Source organism: Lampetra fluviatilis, chromosome 4, assembly GCF_964198595.1.
Source record: "Lampetra fluviatilis chromosome 4, kcLamFluv1.1, whole genome shotgun sequence".
In the NCBI taxonomy this organism is placed as follows: Eukaryota; Metazoa; Chordata; class Hyperoartia; order Petromyzontiformes; family Petromyzontidae; genus Lampetra; species Lampetra fluviatilis.
Window position 1 is genome coordinate 28,357,082 of NC_136278.1, and position 18,818 is coordinate 28,375,899.

Consider the following 18,818-nt stretch of genomic DNA (forward strand, 5'->3'; position numbering starts at 1 on the left):
ATGCTTCAAATCGCTTTAAACTATCGTCATTGTTGTGCGTATTTAATGTGGCGCTGCACTCTGATGTTGTATGAGTAAACATTTATTAAAAAGTATATTTAATTAAGTAGAACGTGTTGTCTATATCTATTTAAAGTTGCGCATTTTTATGTGACGTCACATTTCTCAAACCCCACTCCACCCCTCGTCACACATCGTCACAAATGTCTGATCCCCCGCCCCCCCCACCCCCCCGTCATTTATGGACGGCCCCCCAATGATAATTATTATTTCGTGCCATTCGTTCCTGCAAGGCGCCGCGCATTCCCCGACAACCGAGAAAGGTCCAAGCAGCAAAGCGTGGCGAGCACGTGTCTGTGCGTCACGTGGTGCTGCTGGGCCGCTGTGAGCTCCATCCTGGCGGAGGAGCTCCCCCTTCCGTTAAGCCACCCAACTCAGCTCTACACTCACGCTCCTACGTCCGTAACAATTATATCACTGGTCGACACACTTTTTCTGGCATAAGGTATTCCAACGATTTTTAAGGTAATTTTGGGGTGCTGATTCCAAATCTGGCATCGGTTTTTGTCTATCGCATCAGGGTTTTTGAGATATCAAATATTGCATTTTCAATGTTGTTTGATTTGCATCCCACTGGGATTTTTGCACATTTTTGTGTACGGTGCTTTTTCTGCAATATTTTACTGTCTTCTCTTGGATTTTCTGTTTGCACTCAGTCACATATTCACTTTAAGATGTTTTTTGTTCATGTTTTTGTTTTTTGTTTGTTGCGGTTGCACCCGATTCAAGAGCCAAATGGCTCACAGGGCTATACCTAATAAATGAACTTGAACTTGAACAATAAAAACTGCGGAATAAAAATATTAAATAAATGTGGATATCTACGTAAAATGATCTTGTAAACACACTATCCTAAAAAATACAGCACCATATTTTAACGCTAAAGCAGTCACTGACTCGCAACAACTTGCAATCATAAGTGACAGAGTTAATTTCGGGTAAAATCAATGAAAATGGGGTATGCCGATAGCATAAAAATGAGATGTGATAGAGCAAATCTGAGATCATATTTGGAATCAGCACCCTGAAATTAGTCTAAAACAGCTGCAAAAGTCCAGGCCAGAATTGTTTTTTGTTGACCAGTGAATTATTAAACACGTGGCGGGGTATGGTGTGGTGGATGGGTGGTGGATGGGTGGTGGTGGTGATTTCGACTGACGCTACATTTGCAGCGCGCGCTGTCAGCGCGACAACGCGTTACGAACCAATGCCCTGCACCCCGAGTTGGAATCACGAACACGGCTCTCAACAGTGGCGGTTGAGATCTGAACCGGAGCTGATCACCCTCCTACCCCCCCACCCCACCGCTCCAACGCCCCCCCCCACACACACACCACCTTCATCAACTCGCGCTCGACGGGGTGGGTAAATATGGTCGCTCAATCCTCATGGCCGACACGACGTGGGGAGGAGGCCATCGAACAGCGTTGGAATGACACGTGGCTCTCAATAATGTTCGTATTATATTCCCGATGCAAGCGAAAAGCAGCATCCGTTGCGTTAACAAGTCTACAGTTTTACCTCCGTTGCATTGGCGATGCGAAAATGTGTGTTTTGTTCATTATCTGGTCGTCAATAGTGTATATGATGAAGATGTCCCATGAGCAGATGCAATGAGCAATACGACCTCATCGATCTCATCAATATGATGAAATCTCAGCAGGCTTGAGCCCGGTTCATCTAATTTGACAGAAGAAATGCACACCATTGTTTCGACTGCCGCGCCCGGAGATCGAACGTGAACCTGCGACTTCTGCATGCAGTTTAACGCGAACGGCTACCCCCTGGGCAGAGCCGTCTCTAGAGTACGGCGAGTCGGGGCGACTGCCCCGGGCCCCGTGATTGTGGGGGGGGGGGCGCGCTTCGATGTCACGGTGTCAGATGTAATAGAGGAGACCTTTGAATATCGCGGGAGCACGTGTTTGGAAAGTGCCGCGATATCCCAAACCGCGATATTCAATAATGACACCGTACCGAAATAAAGAGGTTGGGTACACGGCAACCAAAAGAAGACATGACAATTGAAATAAGTGTTGTTGCTGTGTGCCAAATAAACTTAAAACAAGATCCATACTCTTTGGTTCTGTCGGTAAAGTCACGTAGGTGGGAAAAATAATAATAGATCACGACGTTTCGATCGCAACACAAGCAACCGTCATCAGGTGTGAAAAAAACACAGCAGGAGGACTGCTAATCGATAGCTTTAGCAGGATTCCTGCAGTCACGAACGCTTCAGATCAAGATGAAAAACAAGATCATTGATATAGACGTGAAAAGACCGACACAAAATAAACAGCGACCTCTGCAGGGCACATTCCCAGCGTGCTGACCATCACAGGACAGCAACTCCCCGAGTGCGTACGGGTAATCGATCCTTTATCAGGGCAACTCAGATCCCGTCTCCCGAATTAAATATTAATTATTTATTGAGTCCATCGGCCTCTTGGCTTTCCAGACCGAGATGATCACGCGTGATTAGAAACGTGCCACTTGCTTCAACTATCGCGCCCTGATCATTGATCTCATCGGCGAGTCGCAAGCAACTTGTACGCCCACCATCACCATGACCCCACCGAAGTTTGACCTTAATGAAAAAAAAAACAACGGGACTGAGAGATGAAGTCCTGGGTAAATACAGCTAATGATTAGTGCATATTTATTTTCATAACATATAAAAACTTTTGTAAACATAACCGTTCCAGTGTCTACGCTGTATGGCAACAGAGGGCCAAACGCAAATACCCGCCAGTTGCCTAATCGTGCATTCGCTCCCTGTATTAACACCATGATATGGCCCATTACACTACAAGATTGCCTTTCTTGAGCTTGTGGTTATCATTAAGCCGCGTGCATCTTGAAATGCAAAGCACGGCAAGGTTCCTGCTCCTTTCCCCCCCCCCCTCCGCCCCATCACTAAGTCGCGTGTACAATTTGTGCAAGATGTGAAATGTGTTCTCGAAAGGAAAAGCATGCTGTTATCTCTGTAGATGCGCTTCTGTGGCCGTCTGGAACGCTCTTCCTTCCGATATTAGGAAGCCACTGGAGCTGTGCACTTTTGAATCATATATATTGGAAACGAATTTCTTTAGGACTGCTTTTTGTGTTCAGTTTGTTGTCCTTCCCCCGCACCTCCGATTCGCACGGTTGACTACGTACGGTGCGAAAAAAGTTCAACATGCATACATCGAAAACACATTTTTTGCGTATATGTTGACGTATTATCATTATCATCATCATCATCACGTCTCACACATGACTTTCAGGAGGGTATTGCCAAGTCTCCACAGTAGGGGCAATGATCGCTATGTCGATTCCAATTGTGGGTAATTTTTCGAATCAGCGCCCCATAGGCCTATGGGGCGCTGTAGGCATAATGCATATCTATGCATGCCGATGTATGCATTGTGTAGCTGCGTGTTCAGAACGCAACGACAGTGACATCTGTTTCTACTGCACGCGGGACTCTAACCGGCGACCTCTGGAAGGGACCGTTCCAGCGTGCTGACCATCACACTGCCGCAGAATCAATCCTGCAACAAGGGTAACTCTGCTCCGTCTCCACGTGTATGCACGATGTAGCAGCACGTTCAGAGCGCCCCAACACTGAAGTTCAAAATGCTCACATTCCTGCGAGCCTTGGATCAGTGGCATCACACGGAGGTGATCGCCGCAAATCGCTGGTTCCAGGGGATCTGGCAAGGCTTGCCTCTGAGTGACATTGCGAACAGACACACACAGACAGGGCATATCAATAACGCGTGGTCAGCTACAGACAGTGAAGGCGTGGGCAGGTGTTATGTGTGTGTGTGTGAATTATCCGGCGTGTGACCACTGGATTTTCTTGCTATCAAAGCCCAGCATAGCACACACGGAGGATGTATATCTGCGGATGGAATGTTAATAATATGCTATCACCTAATAATATACCATCTCGTGTCGGCCTATCGTGCGCGGATAACGCATCGCACACACCCTTTATTCTTCGCGCGTTCAGAGGATCAAGGCAGTGGTTCTCAAAGGCACCTTCCCACGGTCCTGGGACACAATGCCACGTGAAACTAATTCCCTCTACACCAGCGGTTCTTCATCACGTGGGGTGCTGCACACTGCACCCGCTGGGTGTGCGAGATGCCCTTTCTGGGGGAGCGAGACACGGCCAGATTAGTTTTAAAAGGTAAATCGTCGAAAGACAAATTAAAGACGGGCACTTAAGTAACAACTTAGGTTGTTTCATCAAACCCCTGTGTATTTACAAGCATTTTACATTTTTTTTTTTACAATTGAGAGCCAAAGGGCTGCAAGGCTGCAGTAAAGGTTAGGAACCACTTGCTCTATACAGATGTATTTATTGACGATAATAACACTGGTCAACAAAAAAAAAAATTTCTGGCCTGCACTTTTGCAGCTGTCCTTGACTAATTTCAGGGTGCTGATTCCAAATCTGATCTCAGATTTGCTCTATCACATCTCATTTTTATGCTATCGGCATACCCCATTTTCATTGATTTTACCCGAAATTAACTCTGTCACTTATGATTTCAAGTTGTTGCGAGTCAGCGACTGCTTTAGTGTTAAAATATGGTGCTGTATTTTTAGGATAGTGTGTTTATGATATAATTTTATGTAGATATCCGCATTTATTTAATATTTTTCTTCTGCAGTTTTTATTAAAAATACAATATTGCATATCTCAGATTTGGAATTAGCACCACAAAATAACCTTAAAACCGTTGGAATACCTTATGCCAGAAAAAGTGTGTTGACCAGTGTGATCATTCTAATAATGTACTCCAGAGCAGTGGCAGAACGAGCTTGGGGGCAGGGGGCACCTTGCCACCTTTCCCCGTGGCCAAAGCTACGAGTTAGGGCCCCCCTTGACAACCACCACGAGATTTGTTTTCAACAGCAGTGTAAAGGGAACAAAACACTTAGTTCTAGATTTGAAGCTTTCGTAACTGCAAAGATTCATACTTTTTGTTTTTTTCGGTAAAGTCACGTAGGTAAAACAATCAATAAATTAAAATAAATGAAAACAAATAAATTAAATTTCAAATTTAGTTGTAGGCAATCGATAAAATAAAATAAATGAAAACAACTAAATTAAATCACAAATTTAGTTCTTTTCATTAATTTTATTTTATTGATTGTTTTACCTACGTGACTTTACCAAAAAAAACAAAGAGTATAAAACATGATAATTGTTTCTTTTACCCTTTTATCTGGCAACAAAACTGACACCTTTTTTACAAGGAGTCATGTTTGCATAGACCACAATACCTGCAGTCGTAATGCAAACAAAAAACATAACTCTGATAATGTATGCACTGTCCTTGAAGTTGATTGGTCCACACCCGAGACAGCTTTCCTAGAAGCCTAGTCTCACATGGTGTTGGACCAGATGACGCCAAAAGTGTTCCAATGGAGTATACAACACTTATTCAAAACGCGGTTTCAATGTATTCATCACACTCGGGTAGTCGGGTCCATAGCGCAGCGCACTTACCGTTAAGATTCCGCTTCCCATGAAATCAATCCCACACACAAACTCGCACGTGTACCGATTGTTGTCAAATGTGTACTTTGCCGAATTCATAATGAAGGTTTTTTGGGTTAAATCGTGTAAGTGTAAATCGCCCGACGATGCTGGTTTATGTAATTACCAGCGAAACGTCGTACTACTCAAATTGTAAATGTTGTGGATTTACTCTCCAACACACAACGGTGGGCTGAAGTAGTAACAATTTGGCATTTTGTTTACGTGACAAATCCCTTACCAATTAGCTGTGTCGGGTGGTGGAGGGTTACGACACATTTATACTTACGCGATCTAACCCAAAACCTTTATTATGAATAATATTGGTCGCGAAAGCCTACGTGTTAAACTTTGCTGAATTCCTTTGAGCAAATTCCGTTTCCGGAGATAGCATTTGCTAACAATCACGTCACATTGACAATGTGCATATAAATAAATAATAACAATGCATCGCCCTTTGTCAATCCACTGCTGAATCAGGGCCTCCTCCCCATGTCGTGGTCATGCCGATTGTTGGACCATACCCCACCACCAGGCCGGTAAATACGAGGTTAAAGGTCACTCGCCACCACTGTTAGCCACGGCCAAGAATCGAACTCAAGTTTCAGGGTTCATTGCGCAGTGCCCGCTAGCCGCTAATGCCACTGCACCGCCCATCGCCTTGAGTGTGGTCGCGTTCGTGAGGTCTCTCCTTGCACACTGCCAGTTTTGATCCTCGTGCGCAACACCCAGAGACCGTGCCTAGGGTACGGCGAATCGGAGCCGACTGCCCCGGGCCCCGTGCTTTGGGGGGGGGGGGGGGAGGGTGGAGGAGGCCGCGATTCGAAGTCACGATGTCAGAATACTTGGGGGGAGTTTGCCCCAGGCCCCGCACACCCCCCCCCCCGTTTCCATATGGACGGCCCTGGCAACAAGACCCTCTAGGAATAAATGTAATACTGAATTTGGAACGAACACTCCAATTCAGTGACAAGTGCGGTCAAAATTATTTGAGTACGAGAAAAAACACACACACACACACAGCGCCCAAAATGTACAGCACCTCAATTTACATCTCAGGTTGAACGGAGCATTGTTTCAATCAACGGCAACAACACCCTTTAGGAATAAATGCAATAATTAATTTGGAACGAACACTCCCATTCCGTGACAAGTCACAAATGATTTGAGAACGAGAAAAAAAACACACACACACACACAGCGCCCAAAATGTACAGCACCTCAATTTACATCTCAGGTTGAACGGAGCATTGTTTCAATCAACGGCAACAACACCCTTTAGGAATAAATGCAATAATTAATTTGGAACGAACACTCCCATTCCGTGACAAGTCACAAATGATTTGAGAACGAGAAAAAAAACAACACACACACACAGTGCCCAAAACTTACAGCACCTCAACTTAGATGTCAGGTTTACCGGAGCACTGTTTCACCAACAGCTGGCGTTACATGTGACGTGGGTATACGTTGGCCCTGTTGCACACAGAGCTGACCTATCCACGCCTCCAATGCGAGTTGGAAAGCGGTAGAACAAAAAAACAATCATTTTGCGCAGCGAATCGCGGACGGAGTCTGGCTCGGCCACACGAGAGATGTACAACCAGCTTGGAATCTCCCGTTCACGGCGCGAGACGTCCCCCACCGCCCAAGTAGAGCCATCGAACAGCTGACAGCTTCTGTACTATCAAGCAGCAGCGTCGTCGTCGTTGCATCGATCCCAGCGAGATCCCGCGAGATTCGTTATCGATTGCGCTGCGATGCAATGAGGCATTGTGGGGGGTGGGGGGGAGGTTGGAGCAAGGTCAGGCGAGCTCAATAGGCCATTTGTTTAACGGTGTCACAAACCGCACTGCAGATGAGACTCAGAAAAAACGCCTCGAGTTTTTGGCTGCTTGAACAAATTCTACTGGGGGGTGGGGGTGTGGGACGACGACTTAGTGTTTTACAAGTTATTTTATTTTGTATTTTTCGTGGTGATCGAGAGAGAGAGAGACTGCTGCTGTATTCAGTAAAGGTTTGATTTGCATTTGATTTCCCTCTGAAGTTACTGATGCGGCCTGACGACATCGCCTCTCCACTGGGATCTCTTCGCAACACGTGGCGCACAACCACGTGTCAGACTGACGGCTCCGGAAGATGACATCACGTAGCCTGCTCCCTGACACCACGTGACATGCGGCCTTATTCATCCACCCTTGGAAAACAACGGGACTATATAGGTTGCTTGGCTATCTTCGCTATATACCAAGGCCGTAGCCATGGAGTCAACATTGGGGGGGACCAAATATTCCAGGGGATCTGCCCCCCCCCCCCAGAAAAAAAATGTAAATTTGAAAACTCATTTCCTGCCATTTCCTGCCTAAAATATTACAAAAATTCACTAACACGTTGCATGGACTTTTTATTTATTTTTTACAATAATGTCCAATAGTGTATTGTATTATATTGCTCTGTTTTTTTTAACCTTTTCTTGTTTCATTGCAAGTAATGGCAAACATCAGGGATTAATAAAGTACAACCATAACCACAATCATATGAACAGAAATCTATTTTATAGCAATATATTGGGGGGGGGGGGACATTTTGAGCATCTTTGAATATTGGGGGGGGATAATTACGGCCTTGCTATATACACAACTGTATCGAAGTGCGCCTGCGGGCAGCTGAATACGCACGCAGCCTACCGTGCAGATCGGATGTGTCGCTAAATTAAACTTGTAACGTATGGATTGCGTGCTCTTTGCGAATGATGCCGAACGGGTTCTCGTCCGAGACCAGGACTGACGTTCGTGACGAGAGGAACTAGCCGACACCGGTAAATTCGCTCAAGCTGTTCCAACTGGCCTCAATGCACGCACCTGTACGTTTAACTTCTTTCGCACCGTACGTAGCCATGCAATTTACTTGCTACACGCCAAATCCTGGCGGAAGCGGCTCCAACTACAGAGAGAGATACATCTGTATCTGGACTCTAAGGGGCCGTCCATAAATGACGTCACGCGATTTTGGACGATTTTTTACCCACACCCCCCCTCGTCACACGGCGTCACGAAAAGTCAGACCCCCCCCCCCCTCAAATATGACGTCACAAAGCTCTGCCCCTCCCCCTCCCAAATAAACATGTTTCAAATCGCTTTAAACTATTGTCATTGAAGTGCGTATTTAATGTGGCGCTGCACTCTGATGTTGTAGGAGAAAACATTTATTAAAAAGTCTATTTAATTAAGTAGAACGTGTTGTCTGTATTTATTTAAAGTTGAGCATTTTGATGTGACGTCACATTTCTCAACCCCCCCCGCCCACTCGTCACAGATCGTCACAAATGTCTGACCCCCCCCCCCCCCCCCCAGGTGCGTGACGTCATTTATGGACGGCCCCTAAGAGCATTTGGCCTACTCTTCCACGTTGTCCAGAAGTCGACCCGACCATCACCAAACTGTCGACCGTAGCCCGTGTTGTTTGACTTGCCGAGTGGAGGTTGTAAGATACACCACTTGCCCACTGCTTGAACTGCCGCGCCTGGAGATCGAACGAAACCGCCCGGCGCTCCGCGATGCAAGTGCGCGGTTGTCTGCCAACCGTACCAACCACGGCGGCCACGTTGGAAGCACATCCATGCAAACAACAACAACAAAACACACAAGCGGCGTGGCTATGAATAAGCCACGGCTCTCAGTGGCAAGAAGCAGCAGCAGCAACAACAGAAGCGGCTACGAGAGTAGGAGGCGCTTTGCAAGTCTTGGGGGGGGAGGGAGGAGGAGTGTGGGGGGTGGTGGTGGTGGGGGGGTACGGAGCACAGCGGAGGGAGGCAGTCGCCCCGGTAACGGGAGAACCACCAGCGAGCAGCCCCTGGTAACCGGGGAACCAAGAAACCCAAAAATAACCACGACGGATGAAGCTGGAGCCACGCGTAAGCCCGGAACGCTTTTGCCATCCGCCGGGCCCCCAGGGAGTTATCGCACCATTCGTGTGTCGTGGGGGGTGGGGGGGGGGCAGAGACAGCATCTATCGAGCCGGGGGGGGGTGGTGGGGCGTTGGCGATGCTGATGATGGTGGCGGTGCCGATGATGATGATCTCCGCGCGCATCGCTCTGCCGTGAAGGAGCCAGCGAGCGCGCTACGTTGCATCGTCCGCGGAGGGAGAAGAGGAGGAGGAGGAGAGAGGGAGGGGGGAGACGGAGAGATTTTCCTGTCGCCCGCCTAGCCGCTTCCCCGACGGCATGGACACAGCGTGAGAGGAGGAGGAGGCATCCACGCTGTGTTGATTCGCCGGTGTTTCCCATCGCGTCGTCTTCGCCGGCGTCCGTCCGTCGTCGTCAAAGCGAGGCTCGCTGCGACGGGCGATGGAGCGCGCGCAGCGCACGAGGTGCCCACATCCCGGACACGCAGCACGCGCGCGCGCACACACACACACACAAGGACAAAGGTCCCACTACCCTGTATAGCCTGCACGGACTTTTAGGGGCAAGTGCTGTTAGCGAGCACCTACCAGGGCAGGCACGGCGCGCGCGAGGGTGGGTGGAACAACAACGGCCACGTCCGGCCGCCTTTGTCTCCCTAGTGGCCGATGTTTTGTTTATTTATCCCACGCCGCACCATGTACTCGAGGACAAAGACACGCGCAGACACACACACACACACGCGTGCTCCACACACACACAGGCAATGTACATATATGACATTACTGCCCACCGCTGCTGTTATTGTTCGAGCGTCAAGGTCACTCGGTCACGTGCGCGGCGCACTTACAACGCAGCAGCAGCAGCAGCAAGCAGACAGCCTCGGTTTGTGTCGGAGTTATCATAACGCTAGGTGGGTCAGGCCTTATGGACAGCCCTCCTCCTCCACCACCACCAACCTCGTTCTATCACCCCCCTCCCCCCCCCTCTTCCATCATTCCCCCAGCTCTCCGCACTCCCCGCCAGCCCAATGTTACCCTGCGAGAGACGCACACAAAGGTCGCGTTCCGGCTGCTCGGTGATTCTCATCACGTGCCGTGCGCTCTCCCCGTCAGTGTTTGGGCGGCTGTCCGCGTGCTCCAGCCGCGCCTTTGGTCGATGTGTGCATATGTGCCATGGATAAGTGCCATGTACCCGAAACGTCGATTCGCGTACCTATATCCTTGTTACAGCAACAGTGTTTTACACCATTGGTACCTCATTTGCCATTAAAAATATGATATTTGTTTTTTTACCCTTTTATCTGGCAACAAAACTGACACCTTCTTAACGAGGAGTCATGTTTGCATAGACATCTGGTCCAACCCATGTGAGACTATGCTCTAAGGAAAGCTGTCTCCTGTGTGGACCAATCAACTTCAAGGACAGTGCATTATCAGAGTTATGTTTTTTGTTTGCATTATGACTGCAGGTATTGTGGTCTATGCAAACATGACTCCTTGTAAAAAAGGTGTCAGTTTTGTTGCCAGATAGAAGGGTAAAAAACCAATTAGCAACAGTGTTGTTGACGGACGTGGTGAAGTTGTTGTTGTTGTTGTTATTGTGGGCTTGTTGCACCACTGCCAACCGAATGGTGTGTACCAATGCGCTGCACATCCCCTTTGCCAATCCACGGCTCTGACGGAGTTGTTTGACCATACTTCACCACGCCGGTCAGTGCGTGTCGCAGCAGTACACGTGGTCGCACAGGAGCGCAGTGTTACTGCACTGCCTTCTTTCGTAGACAGCGTGACGTTAGCTAACGTTGGCTGTGAGTGAGTTGTTTATCCCAAATATCGTGTTGGTGGTGGTGATGATGATGGAGTGTTGTGATGCCGATGAGGGTGATAATGATGATGGATGCTCAAAATTGTCAGAATGTCAATATTTTAAAAAGAAACGCATTTGGAAGAGCGAGCTATCAATCCTACACACACGCAGCAGCAGCAGCCCTCTGGGAACCACCAGCGAGCACTCTAACAAAGCATTTGTATAACAGAGCCCTTTAGAACTCACACAGCTTTAGCACACGACGCATAACGCTTGCTCGCGTTGCAAGGACGGTCCCTCCTGATCGTTCTCTCAGCACTGAAGAGCCGCCCTCACTGGATGATTCAGTGGAACTTTGCAAAGTGCCCTCAGAGTTGGCAACGCACCAAGTGTGTCGTCACAAGTGGCGTGCATGAGGCAACAGCGGAGACTGATGGCTGTGCCACACCGATGAGCCTCAACGAGGGCAAAACCGGTGCGCGGTTGTTTCACCCCATCCTGCTTGGGGTGGCCTCATTTATTTGTATATTTTTTTTAACTCGTTCAGTTCAAGTTTTTTTGTTTGTTACATTTGTGTAACCAGAGTAAGAGCTCAAGAAACCAGGATAGTCTCATTTGCGAGAGTGACCCGGGTCATTGGTCTGCCAGTAGGTGGTACGGTGATTACTGCTGCTGCTGCATGTGATGCTAATTGAGCAATTTTGCGGTGTAAATTTTCGAATGTTGGCAAATGTGGACCCTGAGGCCAGCAACACACCGGCCTGCTCTTGTGAATGACATCGGGTTTATGTGTTTTTTTTACACAAACACAGACGCCACGCAGTGCTCTCGTGGGGATTAACCGGGGCGGCCGCTGCATTTCTAACCGTGAACTTCTGCAAGAAGCTGCTGCTACCACTGGGCCGTGTGCCACCGCCCTAGAGATGGTGACCTGAAAAATAATAATAAATCATAATAATGACGACACCGGCATGCGTTCAGCTCTTGAGATGGTGGTCTAGACAAGGCTGAGAGCATTGTCCGTGCCACAGTGGCGATCACTTCATTGTGCGAGGCATGACGGTAGCTGGGCCTTCCTGCTGTCTGTGAGCAGCGCACTCCTGCGTGCATTTGTTTCAAGCCTGCACGTATCGTTCTCACGTTGTGTTGTTGTTTCACATCGCTTACAGGCAGTGTTAGATCTAACGAACTAATCTAGATTTGAAGCTTTCGTGACTGCAGGGATCCATACTCTTTGGTTCTTTCGGTAAAGTCACGTAGGTAGAAATAAAATAAAATAAAACAAATCACTGTGATTTGTTTTGTATCGCGTGCAAATGTACAGCAGCCAAATACCCTAAACGCGCGATGTTGTTTCTAAATGTGGAGGAAAAAAAGACCGGAGGACCCGGAGAAAAATCCATGCGACCACGGTGACAGAGACACGCAAACTCCAAACGTGCAGCAGGCGTCAGGGTCGGGATCGAACCCACGATCTCCTGTAAACCACCCAGCCCCAACGTCACGCCACCATGGCGCCGTCTGAAGTGCCCATAACCACACCTGCCCATAAGGAGGGTCTGTCATAAGCCAGCGATTTTACGGTGAGCTACACAATGGGTGGACACTTAAGATAGGCCACTTTGAGTGACATCGTCAGTGGCCAGTACTCAGTGAGGAGCACTTCCAACCATTAACTGGAACCCAAGTGATATGTCGATAACCAAGCGTGCGTGTGTGGCACGCTTATTTTGTTTCCACTGGGCACTCGCTGCCGCTGCAATGCCCGATGCGTTTCTCGTCAGTCACGGGAAGCTATTGAATGTGTTTAATGTCGCTCGACACGAGAGCACCGTGCTGAAAATCAGGCCTTTGTCCGTCATATATATATACAAAGATCCCCCGTGTAGCCTTAACAGACGGTAGGGGCAAGTGCTCCATCTCCTTGGTGGAATGCCTCTCGGACGCGTTCCATTCCTCGGCTGCCACTCCATCACCACTCTTGACCACTGTCCTGTCCGAAGCCCCGCTACCCCTTCGTACCAGTTTAAATCGCATAGCGAAATGATGGATCTCATGCAACGATTTCTTGCTCGATGAAAACAAAAACTGCCGGCAAGAACTTTGTTTGGGTACATTAACATTACCCTAACTGAACACCCGCGTGCAATCTTCTTGGTTCTTTCGGTAAAGTCACGTAGAAGGGAAATAATAAAATAATAAAAATTAAACATATTAAAATACAATTCTCACGACGTTTCGGCCACAACGCAAGCAGCCGTCCTCAGGTGAAAAACAGGTCTGTTGGAAAGACAGCGTCATTCAGACGCTGTCTTTCCGACAGACCTTCACACACCATACACATGCACCATACAAACACACGCCATACACACGCACCAGACAGACACACACCATACACATGCACCATACAACGCACCATAAATGCATCATACACATGCATCATATATGCACCCTACAAACGCACACCATACACATGCACCATACAACGCACCATAAATGCACCATGCACACGCACCATACACAAACCCTTGAACGCACCCTTCAAAATAGGCCCTCCGATTTGGTAAAATGACCTCCAACTTTTTTGTTTGCATTACATTTCACTTGCGAGTTTACGGCTATGTACAGCATGCGTATCTGGCACGCTGTTTGTTGGACTTAAACAAGCTGCCTCTGGGGGGGGGGGTGGTGGTGGTGGGGGAGACTTTCCGGAAAGTGCAAGTCAGGTGTTGTTGCACCCAAGTGCTAACTATAAAACATAGGGGTGGGTGGGAGGGGAGTTTCAAAGAATGTTTCATAGTCTCAGGAGATGACCGCATGCTTTGCTTCGGGGCTGTAGTGTTTCATTTAGGGTTGTAAAAAACGAAAAGGGGGAAGGGGATGGAGAAAAAAGAATGACGTTGAATATTGTTGGGGTTTATTTTTTAATTGTTTCTTTAAAAAAAAGAAGTTATTTGCATCGGATTGCACCACGTCTAACCACGAACCCGCAATGCGCCCTCTTCAAACAGAAAAAAATGCAGTTGGCCCAATAAATGTAAAATCACGGACCAAAAACAAAACATTCGGAAAACATTTTCTTTCTTGCCAAATGCGTGCTGTTGAGTGAGAAGAGGGATAGGACATTTATATTTTGTTAAACGTCTACGCCCATTGTTTAGGCGACTCCTGAGCAACATCTGACCAGCAACCGAATAAAAGTTAACTATTTTATTTTTCTTCTTGGTTCTTTCGGTCAAGTCACGTAGAAGGGAAGTAATAAAATAATAAAAATAAAACATAATAAAATAATTCTCACGACGTATCGGCCACAACGCAAGCGGCCGTCCTCAGGTGAAGAATGCTGCTTGCGTTGTGGCCGAAACGTCGTGAAAATAATTTTATTATGTTTTATTTTTATTATTTTATTACTTCCCTTCTACGTGACTTTACCGAAATAACCAAGAAGATGGATCCCTGCTGTCACAAAAGCTTTAAATCGAAATTTATTTTCTTTTTATCGGGAAAAAGCCCGCCTGAGCTATTAGCTGGCCACATATGGTGGCTACATGGCGGCTCAAGTGGCTTCCGTTGCCTTCATACGTGGGAATTTATAGCAGCACTCAACAAAACCGAAACGCATGTTTTCGAAATGCGGAGGGCAAAACCGGAGGACGCAACGAAAAATCCACGCGACCACCACAATATACTCGACAAGCGATCTAAATGCTGTTCTTTGGGTCTTTCGGTAAAGCCACATAGATAGAAAAAAAACAATATCGTCATCCTCTTGTTTCACCTGATGACGATTGCTTGTGTTGCGATCGAAACGTCGTGATATTGTTAAAATATTGATGTTCACTATTCATTTTTTTTCTAAAATCATGTTGGGTCAGGCAAGTGGGCAGGGGTAGAGGGATACTCGGTTGAAAGAACATTCAACGAGGGGGTCACAGTCGCCCAAACAGGTTGAGAACCACTGGCTTAATCCCCTCCCCCTCCCACTCCGCGCAAGAAGAACGCAGAAGCGTGGTCACCACATCCACGCCTCTATGTAAGGAACGAAACAGGTGGACTTCTGCACAAATCCGGCTGTCGCCTGATGAAGCTGGTTGTAATTACTGGCGAAACGTCGTACTCGGATTGTAAATGTTGTGGCTTGGCTCTCCAACACACCGGTTAGTGCTGTACTAGTATACTACACTATACAATGCACTATACACTACTATACACTACACTATACACTACACTATACACTACACTACACACTACACTACAATACACTACACTATACACTACACTACACACTATTGCTATACTAGTGACGAATTGGCTACGTTCTGTTTACGTGACAAACCTTACTGGCTGTGTCGGGTGGTGGCGGGTTTTAACGACACATTTATATATTTACGCGATCTAACCCAAAAAGCTCTATTATGGATGATATTGGTCGCGAAAGCCTACGTGTAAAACTAAGATTGACAAAGAGTTTGAGTTTAGCCGGTTGCCTGGCTATAGATGTACGTATGTTGAACTCTTTGTTACCGCACGCAGCCAAGGTGCGGGATATTACGGGAGATCTGTGGTGCTGGGCACAGCAGCAACACACGAGGGGTGATTCGCAATACCCCTAAATCAGAAACGTCATAAAAAAACACAATATCGATAAAAACAATTTCTGTTGGGTTAAATCGCGGATATATCTGTCGTTAATTTAGTCAGGTTTGTCACGTCAACGAAAGTTGCCAATTCGTTTCTACCTCGGCAGACCGTCGTGTTGAAGAATAAACCCACGACATTTACAATTTGAGTCGGATGTCGGGTGGTGCCGAGTTTAATGACACATTTATATCTACGCGATCTCACCCAAAATAAAAAAAAAACCTTTATCGTTGATAATATTGGTCGCGACAGTCTACCTACGTGTTCATTCAACATCGAGCTTCGTCAAGAAATGAACCGGAGACCGAATGCATAAGTGGCAACGTGGGTTTCATTTGTGCCTTCGAGACGAAAAGCCAGCACGTGGGCGAGGTGGCAGGGTGAGAGTTAGCGTCCCATCGGAGGACGCGCAGTGTTGTGATGAAGTCACCGCACCCCAGGGCACGGCATTATCACAAACCCCGATGACCTTTGCACCCTGCGCTGTGGAGATATCTTCACAGGATGGGGGAGCAGGGGGGGGGGAGGTGAAGAGGTAACGGCTGGAGGGAGGGGGGAGAGGCGTCGACCGCAACAGAGGACGCGTGTTTTCCGACATTCGCTAAGGGCAACAAAGATCCCCGTGTAGCCTTGAGAGACTTCTGGGGAAAGTGCTGTGAGCGAGTAGCACCGATGCAGGCTGGGATGGCACACGCCGGGGGGCGGGGTAGTGGGTGGCCTGCACCGGGTACCCATTTGAGGCTGAGCCCACCTAGGGGAGGCCCAGGACCGCTTCAGATATTCGTCACTGGTTAGCGCAGCGATAACCGCGACGACACATGCCGCTCCCCACTAAGGGCTACAAAGACAAAGATCCCCCGTGTAGCCTGTAACAGACTAACGCGTAGGCTTTCGCGACCAGTATTATGCATAATTCAGGTATTTGGGTTAGATCGCGTTATTATAATCGCCCGAAGATGCTGGATGTAATTACCAGCGAAACGTCGTACTACTCAATTCTAAATGTCGTGGATGCACTCTTCAAACACACCGGTGGGCTGAAGAAGTAACTAATTGCCGTTTTATTAGCGTGACACATTTTTTTACTGATTGGCCGTGTCGGGTCGCGGAGGGTTGCGACACATTGATAATAACGCGATTTAACCCAAAGAACCTTTATTATAATAACTGTAACAGACTGCTGGGGGCAAGTGCTGTTAGCGAGCACCTATGAAGGCCGGCACGGCACACGAGCGGGTGGGGTGGCCTGCACCACGCCCGACATCAGCAACCCGGCCTCCTCTGGCGTGCTTTCTCCTTCCAGCCCATTGCGCGCTGACGCATTATCATCATCATCAGCAGCAGCAAGAGAAAGCGCAGTAAAGCGCAACATACACAGACACACAAGCGTGTGCGTGTGTGCGCGCGTGCGTCTCTATGTGTGCGCTATCTCGAATGCGCAGGAAATGACCGTACTGTGGCCATCGTTTCCATGGTACAAAGCAACAAACACACAGCCGCCGCGCTTTCATGGCACCGAGTCCAAAGGCTTGCCTTGCGCTCCACGTGTCCCATCCCACCACACACTTTCCCCACCCTCCCCACCCCCCCTTAGTCGTGCTACACACCACGTGGGATTCTCCGTCGGCCGCCTCATCGCAAGCTTCGGTGTCAAAGACCACTCATATGCGGATGACACTATTCCTTTCACCGCCATCAATTCCCCCAATGCGACTGGATTTGAGAGGCTCTCGGAATGCGCCACTGCCCTGCAACAGTGACTCTCCACACACAACCTTGCCCTCAATCCTTCAAAGTCAGTGGCCATCGTGTTAGGTACCAGGCAACGTCTCAACTCATCCGCGCTCTCAACACACATACACAACTTTGGTCACAGCATCAGGTTCACCGATCACTTCAGCTATCTCGGTGTCATCCTTGATTCAACTTCATCCTTCGACCGCCAAACCAATCTAATCATAAATTCCTGTAACTTTCACCTAAAGGCTCTCAGACACCTACGCCCTCTCATCTCCACTGACACTGCCAACATATTGGCATGTGGCATAGTTGGGTCTTCGTCCTAGTCTGGTCCTCCTCTGGAAACCTCAAAATCTTCAAAGACTTCAAAACAACCTGGCACGCGTCGTCATTGGCCGCACTCATCCCCGGCTCGACTCACTCGCCTCTCTCCGTGCCCTCAACTGGCTACCCATCGCCAGTAGGGTCACATACAAGATCGCCTGCCTCTGCTATCGTGCCTTCACATCTGCCTGCCCCCCGTACTCTCTCTTCACTATTGACGACTAGCAGCGCAGCACACGGCAGATGCCTGCGCAGTGCGACTCACGACCCCCTCTCGATACCATGATCCAGGACGGTCACGGCTAAGCGCCGCTCCTCGGTGGCTGCCCCCAACATTCTGGAACGCCGTCTATCCCCTCTGCACATTCGCAGCATCACCGCAATCGCCTCCTTCAAGAGACACTTAAAAACTCACCTCTATAACCACGTGCTTTCGAGCGACTCTGAGCTTGGCTCCGCGCCTCTGAGTTGCGGCCGTTACGTCCACAAATTTGCGCACGTTATAGATTGCATTGTTATTATGGCTCTGCCCATTTTTTTTGTAAAAAACAACAACCGCTCAACATTTCAAGGGGCCGCAATGTAACGTGAATGCAGAGAACGGAGGTCCTTCATATATAAGGTCACAAAACAGTCCTGAATGAGCCACAGGTTGCTGACAAAGGACATCCATGGTAAACTGGATTTCCATGGTAAACTGGACTTCCATGGTAAACTGGACTCCCACGGTGAACTGGACTCCCATGGTGAACTGGACTCCCATGATAAACGGGACTTCCATGGTAAACTGGACTTCCATGATAAATTGG

At 48.2% G+C, this 18,818-nt stretch overlaps 1 protein-coding gene across 1 annotated transcript in view; it reads left to right on the plus strand.

The window, feature by feature from the left end:
• The first annotated feature begins 9,622 nt into the window (after positions 1 to 9,622).
• The window catches only part of LOC144931719 (serine/threonine-protein kinase 3-like), a 136,644-nt gene continuing 127,448 nt past the window's right edge, over positions 9,623 to 18,818 (plus strand). Inside the window, exon 1 of the mRNA XM_078855933.1 lies at positions 9,623 to 9,962. Coding sequence (XP_078712059.1) covers positions 9,940 to 9,962 — 23 coding nt within the window. The 5' untranslated portion in view covers positions 9,623 to 9,939. The remainder of the gene's footprint in view (positions 9,963 to 18,818) is intronic.